The 21800-nt window shown below is 42.7% G+C and overlaps 1 protein-coding gene and 1 pseudogene across 2 annotated transcripts; one reads left to right on the top strand and one right to left on the bottom strand.

The window, feature by feature from the left end:
* Positions 1-1449: 1449 nt before the first annotated feature.
* ZNF483 (zinc finger protein 483) lies at positions 1450-15517 on the bottom strand. 2 transcript variants are annotated; one of them, XM_068974188.1, is made up of 5 exons: positions 15127-15517; positions 14591-14679; positions 11434-11560; positions 10974-11057; positions 1450-2972 (listed from the first exon to the last, which is right to left on the bottom strand). In XM_068974188.1, the coding sequence occupies exons 1-5, from the start codon at positions 15512-15514 to the stop codon at positions 1450-1452; spliced, it is 2211 nt and encodes a 736-aa protein (XP_068830289.1). In that variant the 5' UTR covers positions 15515-15517. The 2 variants fall into 2 exon arrangements, with proteins under 2 accessions (XP_068830289.1, XP_068830288.1); XM_068974187.1 differs by having other exon boundaries at positions 1450-3017; positions 10962-11057; positions 15127-15514.
* On the top strand, positions 5655-8018 carry LOC138081218 (large ribosomal subunit protein uL15 pseudogene; annotated as a pseudogene).
* Positions 15518-21800: the final 6283 nt, after the last annotated feature.

The following is a 21800-nucleotide window of genomic DNA, read 5'->3' as shown; positions in this document are numbered from 1 at the left end:
ACAAAATCTCTTTAGGTTTTAGGATAGGTACTCTCCAGGTGTTAGGGGATCATAATATCAGCTTCTTACAGGGGGCAAGTCAGGTTAGATGAATGACAGAACTTTGCAAGGAGAATAGATTCCTCCTCTAAAGGTGGCAGCCGATACCAAAAACCAGTTGACTACCCCACAGAAATGTGGGTCCATTGTTGTCAGTCCAGTAACTTTTCAAGACAAATTTCTTTTTGGTATTAAATTTCCTAATTTTTAAATGGTGACAACTACTTAACACATGTGCACACACACACACCATGCAGACCAACTAAGACACATCAAAGGGCCCAATCTTAGCTTGTGACCTTTGCCACACAAAAATGTTTACACTCTGATTACAGGAAACTGTACTTACTATAGACAAACTTTTAAAAATAGAACTCTATCTTGCAAAAGACAATCCATCCAAAATAGCTGTTTTCAGTACCCGTTTCCCAATCCCCTCCCAGTCCCTTGTCTGTTTTCCTAGGACAGTTACACTCTCACGGCTGAGACAGCCTGGAATATGCCATATAATTTCCCAGTCCTCAGGGCCAACATCCAGAGCAAACACGGGGGTTGGGGTGCTTTGTCCAATCAAGACATTCCCTGATGGCAAACTTGTTTGACCTCTACTGACTTGATCCATGCATAGCTTTTGAGCAGTTCCAGCATCAAATATTTTAAAAGCATACTGCATTCTCACTATGCCAGAAGTTCAGTAGTTTAAATGAGTTATCTTCTATTACACTAGAGAAACTGGAAATGCCAATGAATCAAAAATGTTTTAACTTATTACCACAGCTTCAGAGGTTACCAGAGGTAGAAAAAGAAGGGAGAGAGGGAGGGAGGGAATGAAAGAAACCTCAGAAATCATTAGTCCCACTCCTTCATTTTACCAGTAAAGAAACGAAAATTCAGAAAGGTCAAATGATTTGTCCAAGGTTATACAGTGAGTTAGTTGGCAAACTGGGACAGAACTCAAGTTACCTGACTGCAGTAAGGTCCTCTTTCTGTAACACTACATGGCAGTAAAAGGGGAAGCTAGGAGAAAGAAGTCTGAAAAAAACAGGTTAGTAAGGTGGGTCCCCTGCACCCCTCCCCTGATTTTTATATTCACATTTGGCTTTTTAGGATTATTCCACATGCTAGTTTCGCCTCCTTCTACAGACTGTACCAACGCTTTGTCACTCTCTACCAAAAGTTGACATCCTTGCAAAGAAGGGTAAATGACAAAACGATACTTTTCCTAGCTGCCAGCCCACCAAAGCTGCAGCTACTAATCAATGCTGTGGCAGTATACACCCCAGGTTTTTAATAAGGGACCACTGTGACTAAATTTCCTACTAATCAATGCGGTGGTAGTTTACACCCTAGGTTTTTAATGAGGGAGAACTGTGTAAACCCACATCCCGCACCTTACTATATTTCCAAGAATTATTCTGCAGAGTGAAATCCCCGATGCCTGATGAGGCCAGAATTACTTTTGAATGTTTTCTCACACTCATTGCATTCATACTCCCTCCTTCCAGTATGAATTTTCAGGTGTTCTACAAGGATTGAGCTCCGGCTAAAGGTTGCCCCACAGTAGTTACATTCATAGGGTTTCTCTCCAGTATGAATCCGATGATGTTCATTGAGAGACGAACTCTGACTGAAGGATTTTCCACAGTCCTTACATTTATAAGGCTTGACACCCGTGTGAATTCTCTGATGACGGCTGAGGAGTGAATGGGTAGGGAAGGCTTTCTCACACTGGGTACACTTGTAGGGTTTTTCTCCCGAATGAAGCCTCTGATGATAAATTACAGATGTAAAATGGCTAAAAGTCATCCCACAATCATTACACAAATATGGTTTTTCTCCAGTGTGAATCCTCTGATGTCGGGTAAGGCAAGAATTCTGTCTGAAGGCTTTCCCACACTCACCACATTTATAGGGTTTCTCTCCGGTATGAATTCTCTGATGTTTGGAAAGGGATGAGCTGTGACTGAAGGATTTTCCACAGTTGTTACATGTGTAGGGTTTTTCTCCAGTGTGAATTCGCTGATGCTGAATAAGAGATGAACTGTCACTGAAGGGCCTCCCACAGTCTTTACATTTATAGGGTTTTTCACCAGTGTGAACTCTCTGATGTTTAATGAGGTGGGCGCTTAGGGTAAAAGATTTCCCACAGTCATCACACTTGAAGGGCTTCTCTCCACTGTGAGTTCGGTGGTGTGGTGTGAGAGATGAGCTGTCACTGAAGGCTTTTCCACACTCATTGCACATGTAGGGTTTCTCCCCAGTGTGAATTCTCCTATGCTTGGTCAGTGAGGCGCTATAGCCAAAGGCTTTTCCACATTTGCTGCATTTATGGGTTCCTTCTCCAGTCTCAGTTCCCTCGTCTTTATCTATGGATGTATCTTGACCTAAATCTTTCAAACACTTTTCACACGTAGAGGAGTTTTTCTTACTGAGGGATGAGCTTTGAGTAAAGGCTACTCCACAGTTACTACACTTCTGAGACTTCTCCCCACCAAGGCTTTTCTGATGTTTCTGATGTTCAGTCCGAGAAGAAGAGTGACTTAAAGCTTTTCTGCCTTCGTTACATTTCCTTGGCTTTTCACCACTGTGTTCTTTGCGGTTTGGAACAAGGTCTGAATGAAAACTAAAGGGTTTCTTGCCTTCATTGTACCTCCGAGATTTCTTCCTTAAGTAGACTCTCAGATGTTTAATTAGATCCGAAGGTGGTTTGAAGCTACTTCCAAAGGGACTCCTTTCTGGGTCAAATTCTTCACCCTTACTGCCTCTCCCATGAGTTTTCTTCTGTGTGATTTGTCCTTGTGAATGTTCCCTATTGCTACAACCATCCTCGAATCTGCCATAATGTTTCCAGGATTCTCCCATAGAGTCACAATCGCTACTCATTAGATACCTTTCTATTATTTTATCCAAAGTCGATTCTTCCATAAGAACATCTTGACTTCCACCAGATTCCTTCAATCCACCACCAAGTTCACACTCTGAAAGAAATAACAAACAGAGTATTTCTTGTTTGTAATAAAGAAAGCTACTGCATTTGGGACTAGGAACAGAGACAACAGAAACTGTAAGAAACAGGGCCTGGAAAAATTTTCAGAGTCTCATAAAGCAGGGAAGGGAAAAGCGACATGGAAACTGAGGGAACTGAGAGTTTAGGAAATATACTGAGGAAGATGATAGGTTTGTGCTTTATAGTTAGAGATCCAAGTTCTCACCCTTGTTTCAAATTTCTGTAATAGGTTCAAACTTACTCTCCTTACATCAATTTATTCTCTTTCCAAATAGTAATATGATAGTGCAAGTGTTTACTGAATAATTACCAAATGCCAGAAAGTGAAGAGGAGCTAAAAAGCCTCTTGATGAAAGTCAAAGTGGAGAGTGAAAAAGTTGGCTTAAAGCTCAACATTCAGAAAACGAAGATCATGGCATCCGGTCCCATCACTTCATGGGAAATAGATGGGGAAACAGTGGAAACAGTGTCAGACTTTATTTTTTGGGGCTCCAAAATCACTGCAGATGGTGACTGCAGCCATGAAATTAAAAAGACACTTACTCCTTAGAAGAAAAGTTATGAGCAACCTAGATAGCATATTCAAAAGCAGAGACATTACTTTGCCAACAAAGGTCCGTCTAGTCAAGGCTATGGTTTTTCCTGCGGTCATGTATGGATGTGAGAGTTGGACTGTGAAGAAGGCTGAGTGCAGAAGAATTGATGATTTTGAACTGTGGTGTTGGAGAAGACTCTTGAGAGTCCCTTGGACTGCAAGGAGATCCAACCAGTCCATTCTGAAGGAGATCAACCCTGGGATTTCTTTGGAAGGAATGATGCTAAAGCTGAAGCTCCATTACTTTGGCCACCTCATGCGAAGAGTGGAAAAAGACTCTGATGCTGGGAGGGATTGGGGGCAGGAGGAGAAGGGGATGACAGAGGATGAGATGGCTGGATGGCATCACTGACTTGATGGACGTGAGTCTGAGTGAACTCCGAGAGTTGGTGATGGACAGGGAGGCCTGGCGTGCTGCAATTCATAGGGTTGCAGAGTCGGACACGACTGAGCAACTGAACTGAACTGAACCAAAAGCCAGGTCCCATACCAACCAATTTACTTGAATGTCACTTAATTTTCACAGTAACCCTATGAAGTAGGATCTGTCATAATCCCTGGTTTATAGATATGACAACTAATCACATGGAGTGAATATAATTCGCTTACCCAAGGTCACATGTAAGTGCTAGAGCCACCCAGACTGACATCAAAGCCCACTCTTTTGATCCCATCCCTATACCACACTGCCTCTCCTCAAAGCAGCCTAATACCACTAAGTTTATAGACAATGTTAATCACATCACAAACATGCAACACCACCTATGTTAGATTTTCAAAGGTTACCACCCATCTGGCCCTACCAACCTTGTTGTTTAGTTCCTAAGTTGTGTCTAACTCTTTTGCATCCCATGGACTATGCTCCTCTGTCCATGGGATTTTCCAGGCAAGAATAATGAAGTGGGTTTCCATTTCCTTCTCCAGGGGATCTTCTTAATCCAGGAACCAAACTTGCATCTCCTGAATGGGCAGACGGATTCCTTACCACTGAGCCACCAGGCCCCTACCAACCTTGCAGATACTCTAACCAAGCATCTATTTATTGTCCATGACAGGACTGCATTCTCAGTCCTGTTTTCTCAGTCTTAATGCTTCAGACTGCCTAGAATTCAACCCTGGTGCACCTTCACTACCACAAATATAAAAATCTGGTAAGGCCTAGGGTTCAAGTCCCAGAGTCTCTAATGCCATACTCTCAAGGTGTGTGCCCCTCTCTGAATCTTCAGTTCAGTTCAGTTGCTCAGTTGTATCTGACTCTTTGTGACCCCTGAATTGCAGCACAAAAGGCTTCCCTATCCATCACCAACTCCCAAAGCTTGCTCCAACTCATGTCTACAGAGTTGGTGATGCCATCTAACCACCTCATCCTCTGTTGTCCCCTTCTCCTCCTGTCTTCAATCTTTCCCAGCAACAGCGTCTTTTTCAAATGAGTCAGTTCTTCACATCAGGTGGCCAAAGTATTGGAGTTTCAGCTTCAGCATCAGCCCTTTCAATGAGTATTCAGGACTGATTTCCTTTAGGATGGACTGGCTGGATCTCCTTGCAGTCCAAGGGACTCTCAAGAGTGTTCTCCAACACCACAGTCCAAAAGCATCAATTCTTCAGTGGTCAGCTTTATGGCCCAACTCTCACATCCATATATGACTACTGGACAAACCAAAGCTTTGACTATACAGACCTTTGTCAGTAAAGTAATGTCTCTGCTTTTTAATATGCTGTCATAGCTTTTCTTGCAAGGAGCAAGCATCTTTTAATTTCATGGCTGCAGTCACCATCTGCGATGATTTTGGAGCCCAAGAAAATAAGGTCTGAATCTTGAATTCCTGTATTAATTCCTATATTTATCATTCATCTTGGCTCTTTTTTATGTTTTCTTTCATCTTGGCTCTTAATCATGAGCTTACAGTATCACTTTAGTAAGACTGATTTTTAACCAGACAACTATAAAATACAAAACGCTGGACAGCTCTGAAGACTTCATGGGGGCGTCCCTCTATAGTCTCAGTTGCCGACATGCCATCCAGACTAAGGAAGATCTGGAAACTTAAGGGCCACATGAACCACAGGCACAGCAAACACTGGAAACCTCCTGGAGGCCAGGGTAACACTGGTGGCATGTGTCACCACAGGATCAATTTTGACAAATATCACCCAGGTAAGGTTGCGCTTCCCTGGTGGCTCAGACAGTAAAGAATCTGCCTGCAATGTGGGAGACCCAGGTTTGATCCCTGAGCTGGGAAGACCACCTAGACAAGGAAATGGCTACCCACTTCAGTATTCTTGCCAGGAGAATTCCATGGACAGAGGAGTCCGGTGGGCTACAGTCCACAGGATAGCAAAGAGTCAGACACAACTAAAGGACAAATGTTACACTACACTAATTTTGGGAAAGTTGGGATGAGGCATTACCACTTAGCAAGGAACCAGAGCTTTTGCCCAAATGTCAACCTGGATAAACTATGGACCTCGGTGAGTGAGTTAATATGGTAAATGCTGCCCAAAAAACTGGAGTTGCTCCTCTCATGATGTGGTACACCAGGGCTACTATATTGAGTTCTGGGGAAGAGAAAGCTCCCAAAACAGCCCATCCCATTGAAGGCCAAATTCTTTAGCAGAAGAGCTGAGGAGAAGATTAAGGGTGCTGTCCTGGTAGCTTGACCCTACATGGATGGACGTTCATTAAGTGCTAATGAGTGGTTTTCAAAAAAAATAAAGACAATAAAATACAAAATCCTATTACCCGGAAGTTAGCCATTATTAAAAATTCTGATTTTTTCTAGAAATTTTCTACATATTTTAGGATAGAAAATCTATGTGTATAATATGTAGTTACTTTTTTCATAATTCTTTCCCATCTCATTGGTTAATTCTTCATATAGATAATTTTTATGTTATATAATAATCCATCATATCAATGTTACTAATTATTTCTGTATGGAATGTTTATCAAATGATTAATATTTCCTCAGAAGTGAGTCATAAAAGTGACTGAACCGAAGGGTAGAAAAGTTCTATCACCAGACAATACATGATTAAAAGTATTGATTACTCATCGCTGGTCAAATGCTTTTTCTCTAAACCTTTGCAAATTTGATTCATAATAAATAGTTTTTTAAATGTAACTTACATTGCTGACCAGTGACTTGGAACATTTTTTTCATGTTCATAGCTATTTAAAGTTTCTTTCTGTCAGTTACTCTGGTCAGCTATCTGTTGAAGTTCTTTGCTTATTTTTTCTAACAGACTCACGGTTCCTTACTGATCTGCATGAGCTTTTCATAAACCATGGCTATTGATTATGGCTTTGTCTGTCAAAAACTTTTTTACCAGTAAGTTATAAATGACTTTTCATCCAGTCCCATCACATCATGGCAAATAGATGGGGAAACAGTGGTTGACTTTTATTTTGGGGGGCTCCAAAATCACTGCAGATGGAGACTGCAGCGATGAAATTAAAACACTTACTCCTTAGAAGGAAAGTTATGACCAACCTAGACAGCATATTAAAGAGCAGAGACATTACTTTGTCAACAAAGGTCTGTCTAGTCAAGGCTATGGTTTTTCCAGTAGTCGTGTATGGATGTGAGAGTTGGGCCATAAAGAAAGGTGAGTGCCAAAGAATTGATGCTTTTGAACTGTGGTGTTGGAGAAGACTCTTTGAAGAGAGTCCCTTGGACTGCAAGGAGATCCAACCAGTCCATCCTAAGGAAGATCAGTCCTGGGTGTTTACTGGAAGGACTGATGTTGAAGCTGAAACTCCAATACTTTGGCCACCTGATGCGAAGGGGTGACTCACTAGAAAAGATGAGAGCTGATGCTAGGAAAAGATTGAGAGCAGGAGGAGAAGGGGACAACAGAGGATGAGATGGTTCTATGGCATCACCGACTCAGTGGACATTAGTTTGAGTAAACTCTGGGAGTCGGTGATGGACAGGGAGGCCTGGCATGCCGTTCATGGGGTTGCAAAGAGACATGACTGAGTGACTGAACTGAACTGAAATAAACTGCACATCTAAATGATACTTCTTTTACATAAGCAGCTTGGGAGGAGAGGCATGTATTTATACCAATGCTGCTAAATTTTACTCAAAACAGTTTTAGATTCCATTTTCAAAACTACTCTCCCAGATGTTACTTAAACATAGGAAGACAACTGCTTTCCTTTATTCATGTAATTACACTGTAGATAGCCAAGAGGTTGACTTAAATGAAGGGCTAACTGTGGAGAGGGTACTGTCAGTCTATGAGCCCAACGACCCCAGCAGGAACACGGCTCTGGCCAAAGGTCTGGTCCTGGAGGCCCAGGGCACCCCCTGCACCTGGGACTATGGTTGGCATCTCCCCAACAACAAGATGGCTTCTAGGGATGACATCTAAGTCTCCATCATCTTCCTGTGAGGGCCAGGCAGTTACTCCTGAGGGGTTCAGCCCTAAACCTCCCTCCATTATCCCAGTTTCTCCATGCATACGTCTCTCCCAACCCAAATTCTAAAGCTGTTTTCCTGACCTTCTTTACTGGCAATTTAACTGAAGAAGGGGGGCTTCTCTGATAGCTGAGTTGGTAAAGAATCTGCCTGCAATGCAGGAGACCCCAGTTCTATTCCTGGGTCGGGCAGATCCGCTGGAGAAAGGATAGGCCACCCACTCCAGTATTCCTGGGCCTCCCTTGTGGTTCAGCTGATAAAAGTATCCACCTGCAATGTGGGAGACCTGGGTTCGATCCCTGGGCTGGAAAGATTCCCTGGAGAAGAGAAAGGCTACCCACTCCAGTATTCTGGCCTGAAGAATTCCATGGATGTACAGTCCATGGGCTCACAGAGTCGGACATGACTGAGCAACTTTCACTTTCATTGTAACTGAAGAAGGGGTGCCAGTTAGATCCAAAATTACAGCTCATGGCAAATAAAAAAAAAAGGAAGATGGACTAGAGAAAAGTGTTGAAGAAGGCTCTTGAGAGTCCCTTGGACTGCAAGGAGATAAAACCAATCAATCCAAAAGGAAATAAACCCTAAATATTCATTGGAAGGACTGATGCTGAAGCTCCAATACTTTGGCCACCTGATGCAAAGAGCCAACTCATTGGAAAAGACCCTGATGCTGGGGAAGATTAAAGGCAGGAGGAAAAGAGGAGGACAGGAGATGAGATGGTTGGATGAAAAGATATGAGTGTGAGCAAGCTCCAAGAGATGGTGAAAGACAGAGAAGTTTGGCATGCTGCAGTCCGTGGGGTAGGAGAATCGGACAGGAATGAGCAACAGAACAACAAAAAGCAAAGTAAATTACTTTTTTTTTTAAACTAAAGTATTGATATATAGTGAAAGAGTAAGCATTAGTCACTCAGTTGTGTCCTACTTTGAGACCCCACGGACTGTAGCCCACCAAGCTTCTTTGTCCATGCAATTCTCCAGGCAAAAATACTGGAGTGGGTAGATTCCCTCCTCGAGGGGATCTTCCTGATGCTAGGATCATACCTGGGTCGCCTGCATTGTAGGTGTAGATTCTTTATGGTCTGAGCCACTGATGTATAAATAATCATTTATTATAATTTTTAAAAATCTCGTGAAGATTTATTATTAAAGTTTAAGAAAGAGAAGAATAAAAAATGTAATTCCTCAAAGATAACCAGTATTAACACGCTGCTGCTGCTGCTAAGTCGCATCAGTCGTGTCCGACTCTGTGCGACCCCATAGATGGCAGTCCACCAGACTCCCCCGTCCCTGGGATTCTCCAGGCAAGAACACAGGAGTGGGTTGCCATTTCCTCCTCCAATGCATGAAAGTGAAAAGTAAAAGTGAAGTGGCTCAGTTGTGTCCGACTCTTAGCGACCCCATGGACTGCAGCCCACCAGGCTCCTCAGTCCATGGGATATTCCAGGTAAGAGTACTGGAGCGGGGTGCCATTGCCTTCTCCAAGTATTAACATGAACGCTCTCCAAATATTAATAGTAAAAACCTGTATCTATACATTTAGACATACATATATATGTACGTTTTTTTCTTCTTTTAACAAAACTGGATTATAGTAAACATGCTGTCCACTGGATGAATTCCTACTTATTCTTCAAGATTCAATTGTTAATTATCCCCTTGCTCCTATATTTTCCCATTGCTCCCTATACATGCCATCATTATAGTGTCAGTTCAGTTCAGTTCAGTCGCTCAGTCGTGTCCGACTCTTTGCAACCCCATGAATCGCAGCACACCAGGCCTCCCTGTCCATCACCATCTCCCGCTGATGATGGACTCACATCCATCGAGTCCATGATGCCATCCAGCCATCTCATCCTCTGTCATCCCCTTCTCCTCCTGCCCCCAATCCCTCCCAGCATCAGAGTCTTTTCCAATGAGTCAACTCTTCGCATGAGGTGGCCAAAGTAATGGAGCTTCAGCTTTAGCATCATTCCTTCCAAAGAAATCCCAGGGTTGATCTCCTTCAGAATGGACTGGTTGGATCTCCTTGCAGTCCAAGGGACTCTCAAGAGTCTTCTCCAACACCACAGTTCAAAATCATCAATTCTTCGGCACTCAGCCTTCTTCACAGTCCAACTCTCACATCCATACATGACCACAGGAAAAGCCATAGCCCTGACTAAACGGACCTTAGTCGGCAAAGTAATGTCTCTGCTTTTGAATATACTATCTAGGTTGGTCATAACTTTTTTCCAAGGAGTAAGAGTCTTTTAATTTCATGGCTGCAGTCACCATCATTATAGTGTACATCCCATTATAAACATATTTTGTCCTGATTTCTGTATCTATAGCATCCATGGAAATTTGCCCTTCAAATCTCCTCTGGGGCACTTGATAGCCCCTGTTGATGCTCATTGACTCCACCACAGCATCACACCAAGGCCACTTCACTAGAGGTGCTCCCAGTCAATGACAAGAACGGCAATTACACTTGGGCCCATTTCTGTGAGGCATACGACTCTGCTAGATGACTTTGTCAGGGAGGTTCATTTTTGGCTTTACTAAAATCTTCTCAACCTGCACTTCAATCTAAGACTCTTCCGACTCAGCCTTCCTTCCTTTCCCTCTCCTGTCACAGGTATCAGACCTGCATCACCTTCATAGCAATCCCAGCCTCTTCCAGTCCCTGGAATTATTCCCCCCAGTAAGTCTCTGATGGGGCCAATCTTGGCATCCTTCTCAGAGGACCCAAACTGAGTGTCTCTCCTATTAAAATGAATATTCCAGGAAGGCAAGACAGAAATTTTCATCATCTATATTAGCACCTAGTCCACCCAACATTTCACAACCTCTTTCAAATGACTTGGTAGGCAACTGTTTCAATGTCCTTCTCTACTTTTCACCAACTCACCTGGTCTACAGCCTTTGGAGACTTCTTTTTGCAGCAGCCGTGGTAGTCCAGCCCACTTCAGCTGGGAAACCAAATCTAACTTGGAAACTGGAAAGCCTGTTCAGAGAAAATAGAAAATGTCTTTTTTTTGTCTAAAACAAAGACATTCCAACATTCATAGCCTTTAGTTCTTCAGGGAAGAGAAGAAGTTGTCAAAAGTAGACTTCAGCACTGGAATTTGAGGAGAAAATTGGGGAAGGTATGGCCTTGATGACAGCAAAATGGTGCTCAACATTTTCAGTTCAATGGAGCAAAGACACTTTTTTTTTTAGAAAACACTATATAAAAGTACATTTTTAGGACCCATTTTAAGGTTTAGGTATATGACTCCCGAAAACTCAGCCAAAACCTTTAATAGCACTTATCTTCCAATGTTAGTAGACAAAAAGATACTCAGTTTAGACACTAAATCATGAAGAGAAGATGTCTTTACCCAGAAATTCTAGGTTCCTATAGTTCTCAAGCAGCACTTCCTTATATATCTCCTTCTGAGAAGGTTCCAGTTTCCTCCACTCTCCTCTGGAAAAGGTGACAGCCACATCTTTGAGTGTCATGGATTCCTAGAACACCAAAGACAGCCTGTGTGCATTGTGTTTCTCCCAAACAGATCCTAAGGATTCAGAAAAGTAATAGATGTGATGGTTTTCAAGTCTTTAAGAATTTGCAAGCAAACTACAAGGTAGCTATTATACGACCATAACAAGTGATATAGAACAAGATTATGATACAATCCCCTCCTTTTCCATTCAGTCCTTGGTGTGAAATGCTATACAAGGATTCTCTGGAATGACTAACATTGATCAAATTTGCCCTAACATGCTGATTTCTAGAATTAACAGAAAATATTAAATGAAGAACACAAATTACATTTCCCAGTCCCAAAATCTGCAGAATCAATATAAGTTCTATAAGCTTTAAATTAAACATGAAAAAGTAACATCACTGACTACATTCCAAATTATAATTTCCAGTTGATTCTGAAAAGTTGTTGCTGAATGAAACGACGCCAGGATTCTTGGCCTCTGGAAAGAATTCAATCCAGGGCCAGAGATGAGGCCTGATCGCTCAGAGCTTTTGTGTAATAAAGTTTTATTAAAGTATAAAGGAGACAGAAAAAGCTTCTGACATAGGCATCAGAAGGGGGCAGAAAGAGTACCCCCCTGCTAGTCTTCAGCTGGATGTTATATAATCACTGCTGCTGTTGCTGCTGCTGCTAAGTTGCTTCAGTCGTATCCAACTCTGTGCGACCCCATAGATGGCCTCCTACCAGGCTCCTCTGTCCCTGGGATTCTCCAGGCAAGAACATTGGAGTGGGTTGCCATTTCCTTCTCCAATGCTAGCAGTCTGTTAATGAAAGAAAGGAATGTCTTAAAACTCAGAATGGCACCAGGCCCCTTATCCATAAGATGCGTTTTGGGATAATGTTGGCACCAGATGATTCATCCCAGCCCATTAAACGATTGACTTTAATGTTGCAGAAGGGTAGATTACCATACAAATAGTTTCATTTACATAGATTGGGGGAACAATATCTGAGTATAACTTACTGGTCAAGTAGGTTCTGAGCCATTAGGTAGAAGTGACTTGAAGACAAGAGTCTGGGGTAAATGTATAGTACATTAACATAGCTTAAGACAAACATTTTCATAAGAAAAATCCATTGGTTAACTCAAGGTTTGAAAATAGTTAATGGCAACACAGTATTTTAAGAGAAACCTCCTTTTAAATTTGTATAGAGAAGGAAAAAAATATCACTAGTTTGTTTCCTCCTGCCTCTTATGAGAGATAAAACTGTCTGACACTTGTACCCTATTTCCTCCATTTGGAGACCCCTGGCCTTCCTGTCTGCTACCCTCTCAATTCTAAGTAGCAATTACTTTCTCACAATCAAACAAGGATCTGTGTTCAATAACATACACTTACAATTACTTTAAATTATAAACAAGCACAATTAATCGTTACAATACACTTTTCACAGCATCCTCTATAGCAAGACATTTTGAGAGGCAGTACCGCAGAGTGGCTATTAGCACTTGTAGTAGCTTTCCTGTGGCTGCTGTAACAAATTACCATAACTCTGGTGGTTTAAGAAAACAGAAATTTATTTTCCCGAAGTCTGGAGACCAGAAGTCTGAAATCCAGATGTTGGTGGAACTGGGCCCTCTGAGGGAGAATCCATTCCTTGCCTCTTCCAGGTTCCTTAGTTGCCAGCATTCCATGGTGTTCCTTGGTTTGCAGCCTTATCATTCCAATCTTCACATCACTTTCTCCTGTTCCTGTGTTCAAACTCTAAGTACACTTTAATGTCACTGAGGGCCCACCCACACATTCCAGAATAACGTCCTCATATGACCAATCCTTATTTTATCACATCTGCAAAGACCTCTCCTCCAGGTAAAGTAACATTCTCAGGTTCCAGAGACAAGGACGTGGATGTACATCAGGGAGATATGTCCCTGATACATGTCTACTCAGAGCCATTACCTGGTAATCAGAGCTATTACCAGGCTACTGCTGCTACTGCTAAGTCACTTCAGTCGTGTCCGACTCTGTGCGACCCCATAGACAGCAGCCTATCAGGCCCCCCTGTCCTTGGGATTCTCCAGGCAAGAACACTGGAGTGGGTTGCCATTTCCTCCTCCAATGCATGAAAGTGAAAAGTGAAAGTGAAGTCGCTCAGTCGTGTCCGACTCTTGGCGACCCCATGGACTGCAGCCTACCAGGCTCCTCCGCCCATGGGATTTTCCAGGCAAGAGTACTGGAGTGGGGTGCCATTGCCTTCTCTGACCAAGCTACTAGGGCACTATTATTTACCACTGTGAGTAAGAATTTTTTTTCCTGAAAATTATTGGTATATAGAAAACATTGATTTGTAATCAGCTACTTTTCTCAGCCACTAAATGGGTTTCAGTACATGTTCAGTTGATTCTCTGAGGTTTTCCAAAACGACTACATTATCTGTAAATAATATACATCTTCTTCCATATCCATACTTACCTCACTTGTTTCTTATCACACTGGATTGGCTAAAATATTCAGAAAATACTCATAGTAAGGTAAGACATCCTCATCTTTTTAATGGTATTGTGAGGACTGCTTTTTATTTTGCAACACTATCCAGATGTGTTTTTTGGTCATGTTCAGGAAATATAATTCTATTTCCACCTGACCAGTCTTATGAAGAATAATTGCTGGATTTTAGTAAATAACTTTGAGCTTATTAGAGTCAGACTTATGACCAATTCTGATAACTGAAGTAAAATAGCATTTGAAGAATGAGCCCTAAGAATGTGAAGACTGAGAGGAAAAGGAGATGGTCTGAATTAGTCTAGTGTCTTTACAACACCCAGGAGGAGCTCAGTGAGCATTTACTTAAAAATGAAAGGTCTGTAGCCATATATGTTAATATATATTAAGTAGACTTACTGCGGTGGTCATTTCACAATATACACAAATATTAAACCATTACATTATATACCTGAAACTAACACAATGCTGGGTGTCAACTAGACCTCAATTTAAAAATTAACTTAAGAATGAAATTTTATGGTTTAAAAAAAAAGAATGAAAATCAGTGAAAGGAAGCTTACCTGGGACTCAGTATTTGGAAGAATAGAAACAGTTTTATCTTCTTCAGGGTTCTCCTCTTGGGAAATAACAGAATCTTGAGAGACTGGTTCTAGGAAGGGGAGAAAAACAATTCAGCCTTTCAAATGGGCTCCTCAGACTAAAATTATTATATTTGTCACTCTGGAGAAAAAGATCAGATTAAACAAAGAAAAAGTTTTCCCTATACTCTTAAAACACAGAGGACAGCCACACATACATTTTCATACTGAAACCCAAGCTTTCCCCTACTACCCTCTAAAATATTCTTTCAATTCTTAGGCTCACAAAATCTGATTTCCTTCATTCCATATACCCACTACTTTAATGTATTTACTTTTCATAATAATCTTTATGAGATGTATTATGGTGGAACATCATATGTGTAGTATCATATGGTAATTTGCTTCTTTCATTTTGCACAAAAGTCACTTACTGAATGAAAACACTCTTTTGGGGAGTTTACTGTCATATCTTGAGATGATCTCCCCCACTTCCCCCCTTTACCTATTAATCTCACCTTCCTTTTCTTCAAGCACTTGGGTCAAATCCTCTACTAGGGTCACCACTTCCTCACTACTCTCAGGATGTTGTGATTTGACCCAAATCCTGATCTCCCCAGGCAAGATGGTCAGGAACTGCTCAAACACCAAAAGCTCTAGAATCTGTTCTTTCGTGTGGATGTCTGGTCTCAGCCACTGAACGCAAAGCTCCCATAGCTGATTCAGAGTTTTTCTGGGTCCAGCCTCTTCAGAGTAACAAAACCACCTGAACCTCTGTCTGAAAGACTCTGGGTCAGCAGTGTCTCTTTTCATGAGAGCTTCTGGATTCCCGGGAGTCTCCATCCTAAGGACTTTGTTCTGTTCACTTGAGACCAGAGTGTGAGGATCTGGGGAGACAGCTGTCATCTTGTTTAGGCTACTCCTGCTTGCAGTATGTATCACCAACAGAAATCCAGTCTCCTTTAGACTCTGAATGTCAGCACAGTCCACCAACAGGCACTCTCCAGCAAAATACCAAGTGTTCCAAGGATCCACTTTATGGTCCTGCAGAAACCATCAGGAAACGTAAGAGATAAATTAAGTGAAACAAATTGTGAATCCTAAAAAACATTGTTCATGATTTGGTTCTGTTATAGATACACACACACACACACACACACACACACACACACACACGTTCTCAGAGGCGTAGAACTGCCCTGCCTGACTACTATATTAAAAGAATGATTTTCTCTGAGAAGTTACTTGAGGGTAAATAAAGGTATGTACCCTCCAAGAAAACAGTTTCTTCAGATACTCATCAGCTAAACATATCAGAAAAGGCTCACTGCTATAAGAGGCTCCAAACTGACTCCACTCCTGCTCTCTCTTGGTGAATGGCCACACAGTTCCCCACCAGTTGCTCAACTCAAAAACCTGATTTCATATTTAACTCTCAAATTTCTCACACAATCAATAACCAAGTTCTGGCGGCTTTATTTCCTAAGAACCTCTCCATTCTCTCCTACTGAAATTACCTAAGAACAGCCTCATTCAATTTCAGTCTTACACTGAAGCCTAAGGATTTCTTCTAATATGCAAAATACGGTCTTGTAATTCCCCAACTGTCTCAACACAAAATTCAAACGCAAAAGTCACACATGATGATCTTGAAACCCTGTCCTCATGACCTCACCTTCAGCTGCAGCTGCCCCTGATGGACACTGCAGCCATAAAGAGGTATCTCTCCATTTCCAGCAACTCTACCCCCTTCTGCTTTTGCACTAGTCATTCATTCCCTCTCCTTGGAATGCTGCCATTTTTTCCTCTACCAAACTTGCTCCTTCTTTAAAACCCGACTCCACTGCCACCTCTTGTATGAGGCTTTCTCTGATCCCCAAGTACTCTTCTGCGCAGTCTGCCCTGTGTGGCATGCATTCTCATTCCACAAATAACTGACCATCTACAACGATCTGGAACCAGGGACTATGGATTCAGACGTGAACGGGTCAGACGAGACCCCCACCCTCACAAAGCACTCAAGAAATGACAATAGTCTTGGATGTCTTAGATGGGCTACACTGCGACAAGTGAGGACACTCTCCTCCAGCTACAACGTCAATTAATTACCCACCTCCGAGGGGCACAGAGTGCCGCACACACTATGCATGACGTCATTTATTCCTCTGCCAAATATTAAGCGCCCACCACGTACCTAGAGCCGCTCTGGACACCTGGGACTCTGCAGTGGCTAAGACACTCGTTCCGATCTCCAAGAGTTTACAATAAAGGCTCCGTGAAAATGTGACGCAGGCAGACGGAAGTTCTCAAAAGAGGAGGGGGGAGGGATTTGCCCCACGGGGTGCGTTCGGCAACGTCTGAAGACGTTTTGGTTATCACGACTGGAGAGGAGGGATGCTGCTGGTACCTAATGAGTGGAGCCGGGGATGCTGCTAAACATTCCGCAATACTCGGTACAGCCCCCCTTACCCTCAAGCACACACAATAACTTTTCCCGCCCAAAATACCAAAGTAGCGAAGTTGCAAGACCGTGGGCTCAGGGAAGGGATGGAGGAAAGCTCCATCCAGGAGCGTGCTTATCTCCGGCAGAAGCTGCAATGTTGGGAGTGCACAGCGAGACTGCCCTCGGCCCCCACCCCGCCCCAGGTACGCCCTCAGAACTGGCAACCTGGCCTCGGCCCCCAAACTAGAGGCCAGGGGCAACCGCTACCTGCGTCAAGACCCGCAGCCAGGACCAACGCCACCGCAATGAGCTTCTAGAAACTGGTCCTGCAGGAGCTGCGCGCGCAAGGCGGCGGGGAGCTGAATGCGCCTGCGCAGGGGCGCAGAACTACGATTCCCGGGATGCGCTTGTCCAGTTTTGCCAAGGGTCTGTGGTTTCCATAGGCTCCCACCCCGGCCTGTTGCGCATGGTCTTTGGGAGGTGCTGGTGGTCTCAGCTGTGGAATTATTGCTGCGCCAGAGGCCTAAAGGCCTAGAGTCATCTCAGGTTTTCAGATCTATGATGTTCTGTTTCCTTGGTAACCTCAAAGCATCCTTCCCCTCTTCCTTCCTCACCCTTCCCTGAAATCCAGGCTGCAAAACCCCCACCGCAGAAGCATATTAGCAACGCATTCAATACAAGTCATAGTGCCGCAACTTGAATTAAATGTCAAACGTATTACTTTTACACCTGCCACCATGATGGTCCAATCCGCCATCATGCCTCGCCTGGATTATTGCAATGGCGTCTTGATTTCACTTTTCTTCTTTTGTCTCTTCACATTGCAACCAGAGAGATGCTTAAAGTACGAAAACAGCTTATGAACTTCCTCTGCTGAAAACCCTGAAAAGGTTTCCCATTTCACCCAGGGTAGAAATTCTAATTTTTACAGTGACCTACAAGGCTGATGGAATCTGGCCACTGATAAACTCCCTGACCTCTTCCTCTACTTGTGTGTTGTCACAGTGACCCCCTGGCTATCCCTCTCCCTCCCACCTGCCTGGTACTTACGGCTGACTTGCCACCTGCCTAGATATCTTGTATGGCTCATGTTCTCACCCTTTCATATGTTCTCAATGAAGCCTTGGGTCAGGAAGATCCCCTGGAGGAGGAAATGGCAACCCACTCCAGTAATTTTGTGGAGAGAATTCTACGAACAGGGAAGCCTGCCATGTTGCGGTCCAGGGGGTAGTAAAGAGCAGGACACGACTGAGCAACTGAACAACAACAAGAACAACAGAGTAGAGCAATTTTATGTGTTTCCATACCTGGAACCTAGAGCCTAGACAACAAGAATCATCACATGGACTCTGGATATAGCTCCTTTCATCTACATTATGTCTGTGAGATTTATCATTATTGTTGCCTGTGGTTACAAATCAATGAAAATCATTTATTTTCATTGCTGCCTAGTATTCCCCTATGACCTTTTATGTACACTACAGTTTCCTGTTTTCACAGTCCCTTGCCCAGCTTCCAGGCCATATCTTATATGGAAGTGAGGAGGAAGTCTGTGTGTGTGATGGGGTGAGTCTGTCAGATTTTTCTGCTTCCTCTAAAATCACCCCACGTTAAAGAAACGAAAAAGCCATGGTCCTGCCTGCTTGTCTCCACCTCTGGGTTCCAAAGGCAGCCTTCAAGGTATCTCCTTAGGATTCTGGGGATCTCTGAGCTCCTGCAGCTGTGAGCTGCCTCAGGGATATCAAGACCTTGTTTCCGGTGCCTACGGCCCTGGCTCAGCTGGGACTCCAAGGATTCAAGAGCCAGTAGAGGCCATGATTTCCTGTCTAGGAGTGCTGACTCTTGCCTGAAAAGAAAAGAAAGAAAGCTCTCCTGCCTAACCACACGTACTTAAAAAATTAAATGTAGACTTACTGTCAGTTCATTCATTTCAGTCACTCACTAGTGTCTGACCCTTTTGACCCAGCCTACCCTATTCCTAGGTATTTACTCACCAGAAATGAAAACATATGCCCAGAAAAAGAGCTGTATGGGAATGCTTAAGGCCACTTTATTAATGCATATGCCCCAAACTGGAAACTATTCAAATGTGTGGCAACTAGTGAACAAATTGTCTTACATTCACATAATGAAATACTACTCAGTAACAAAAAGGAGTGAACTGCTGAAATATTCAGCAGTATAGCTGAATCTCAAAAGCTGTGAGAGATGCCAAACAAAAAAAAACAGTACATACAATGTATGAGTCCATTTACATGCCATTCTAGAGAGACAGAGCTATAGGGACAGGAATGAAATCAGTGGTTGCCAGTTACCAGGAGTGGAAGGAAGGGACTCAGGGAACTTGTTGGAGTGATAGAAATACTCTATAGCTTGATTATGGTGGTCATTACATAATTGTGTATGCCTGTCAACTTATATGGGTTTCTCTGGTGGCTCAGATGGCAAAAAATTTGCCTACAATGCAGGGGACCTGGGTTCAATCCCTGGATGAGGAAGATCTCCGGGAGAAGGGAATGACACCTATGCCAATATTCTTTCCTGGGAAATCCCATGGACAGAAGAGTCTGGCCATTATATAAATAGATTTGTACCCCTTAAATATGTAAATTTTATTTTGAGTGAATTATACCTCAATATAAATGAAAGCATAATTTTATGTGACTGTTCACAGCAGCTTTTTTTTGGTAATGGTTAAAAACTGGAAAAATCTTAATGACGAGCAAGTGATGAATGGCTACAAAATAAACAATAATGGGACAGCCATACAATGGAATATAATGAAAAGGAGAGTTTATTGAAACATGCTACATCCAGATAAATTTGCTGGAATATTCAGTGCAGCACTTTCACAGCATCATCTTTTAGGATTTGAAATAGCTCAACTGGAATACCACCACCTCCACTAGCTTTGTTCGTAGTGATGCTTCCTTTGGCCCACTTGAATTTGCATTCCAGACTGTCGGCCCTAGGTGAGTGATCACACCATTGTAATTACCTGGGTCATGAAGATCTTTTTTGTACAGTTCTTCTGTGTATTCTTGCCACCTCTTCTTAATATCTTCTGTTTCTGTTAGGTCCATACCATTTCTGTCCTTTATCGAGCCCATTTTTGCATGGAATGTTCCCTTGGTATCTCTAATTTCCTTGAAGAGATCTCTAGTTTTTCCATTCTTTTATTTTCCTCTGTTTCTTTGCACCAGTCCCTGAGGAAGGCTTTCTTATCTGTCCTTGCTATTCTTTGGAACTCTGCATTCAAATGGGTATATCTTTCCTTTTCTCCTTTACCTTTTGCTTCTCTTCTATTCACAGCTATTTGTAAGGCCTCCTCAGACAGCCATTTTGCCTTTTTGCATTTCTTTTTCTTGGAGATGGTCTGGATCCCTGCCCCCTGTACAATGTCATGAACCTCCATCCATAGTTCTTCAGGCACTCTATTGGATTTAATGCCTTGAATCTATTTGTCACTTCCACTGTATAATCATAAGGATTTGATTTAGGTCATACCTGAATGGTCTAGTGGTCAGTTTTCATCCCAATCCCAAAGAAACACAATGTCAAAGAATGCTCAAACTACCACACAATTGCACTCATCTCACATGCTAGTAAAGTAATGCTCAAAATTCTCCAAGCCAGGCTTCAACATTATGTAAACTGTGAACTTGCATTTGTTCAAGCTGGATTCAGAAAAGTCAGAGGAACCAGAGATCAAATTGCCAACATCCACTGGATCATTGAACAAGCAAGAGAGCTCCAGGAAAAATCTACTTCTGTTTTATTGACTATGCCAAAGCCTTTGACTGTGTGGACCACAACAAACTCTGAAAAATTCTTCAAGAGCTGGGAATACCAGACCACCTGACCTGCCTCTTGAGAAATCTGTATGCAGGTCAGGAAGCAACAGTTAGAACTGGACATGGAACAACAGACTGGTTCCAAATAGGGAAAGGAGTACATCAAGGCTGTATATTGTCACCCTGCTTATTTAACTTATATGCAGAGTACATCATGAGAAATTCTGGGCTGGGTGGATGAAGCACAAGCTGGAATCAAGATTGCTGGGAGAAATATCAATAACCTCAGATATGCAGATGACATCACCCTTATGGCAGAAAGCGAAAAAGAACTAAAGAGCCTCTTGATGAAAGTGAAAGAAGGGAGTGAAAAAGTTGGCTTAAAGCTCAACTTTCAGAAAACTAAGATCATGGCATCTCGTCCCATCACTTCATGGCAAATAGATGGGGAAACAGTAGAAACAGTGACAGACTTTTATTTTCTTGGCCTCCAAAATCACTGCAAATGGTGACTGCAGCCATGAAATTAAAAGATGCTTGCTCTTTGGAAGAAAAGTTATGACCAACCTAGACAGCATATTAAAAAGCAGAGACATTATTTTGCCAACAAAGGTCCGTCTAGTCAAGGCTATGGTTTTTCCAGTAGTCACGTATGGAGACTACATGAGAGAGTCATGTGAGAGTGGGACTATAAAGAAAGCTGAGCACCAAAGAATTGATGCTTTTGAACTGTGGTGTTGGAGAAGACTCTTGAGAGTCCCTTGGACTGCAGGAGATCCAACCAGTCCATCCTAAAGGAAGTCAGTCCTGAGTGTTCATTGGAAGGACTGATGCTGAAGCTGAAACTCCAATACTTTGGCCACCTGATGCAAAGAACTGACTCGTTGGAAAAGACCCTTTTGCTGGGAAAGACTGAAGGCAGGAGGAGAAGGGGACGACAGAGGATGAGATGGTT

This window comes from Capricornis sumatraensis, chromosome 6, assembly GCF_032405125.1.
Source record: "Capricornis sumatraensis isolate serow.1 chromosome 6, serow.2, whole genome shotgun sequence".
In the NCBI taxonomy this organism is placed as follows: Eukaryota; Metazoa; Chordata; class Mammalia; order Artiodactyla; family Bovidae; genus Capricornis; species Capricornis sumatraensis.
Note: the sequence above shows the minus strand (reverse complement) of the source record. Positions and strands in the feature narration are given on the sequence as shown.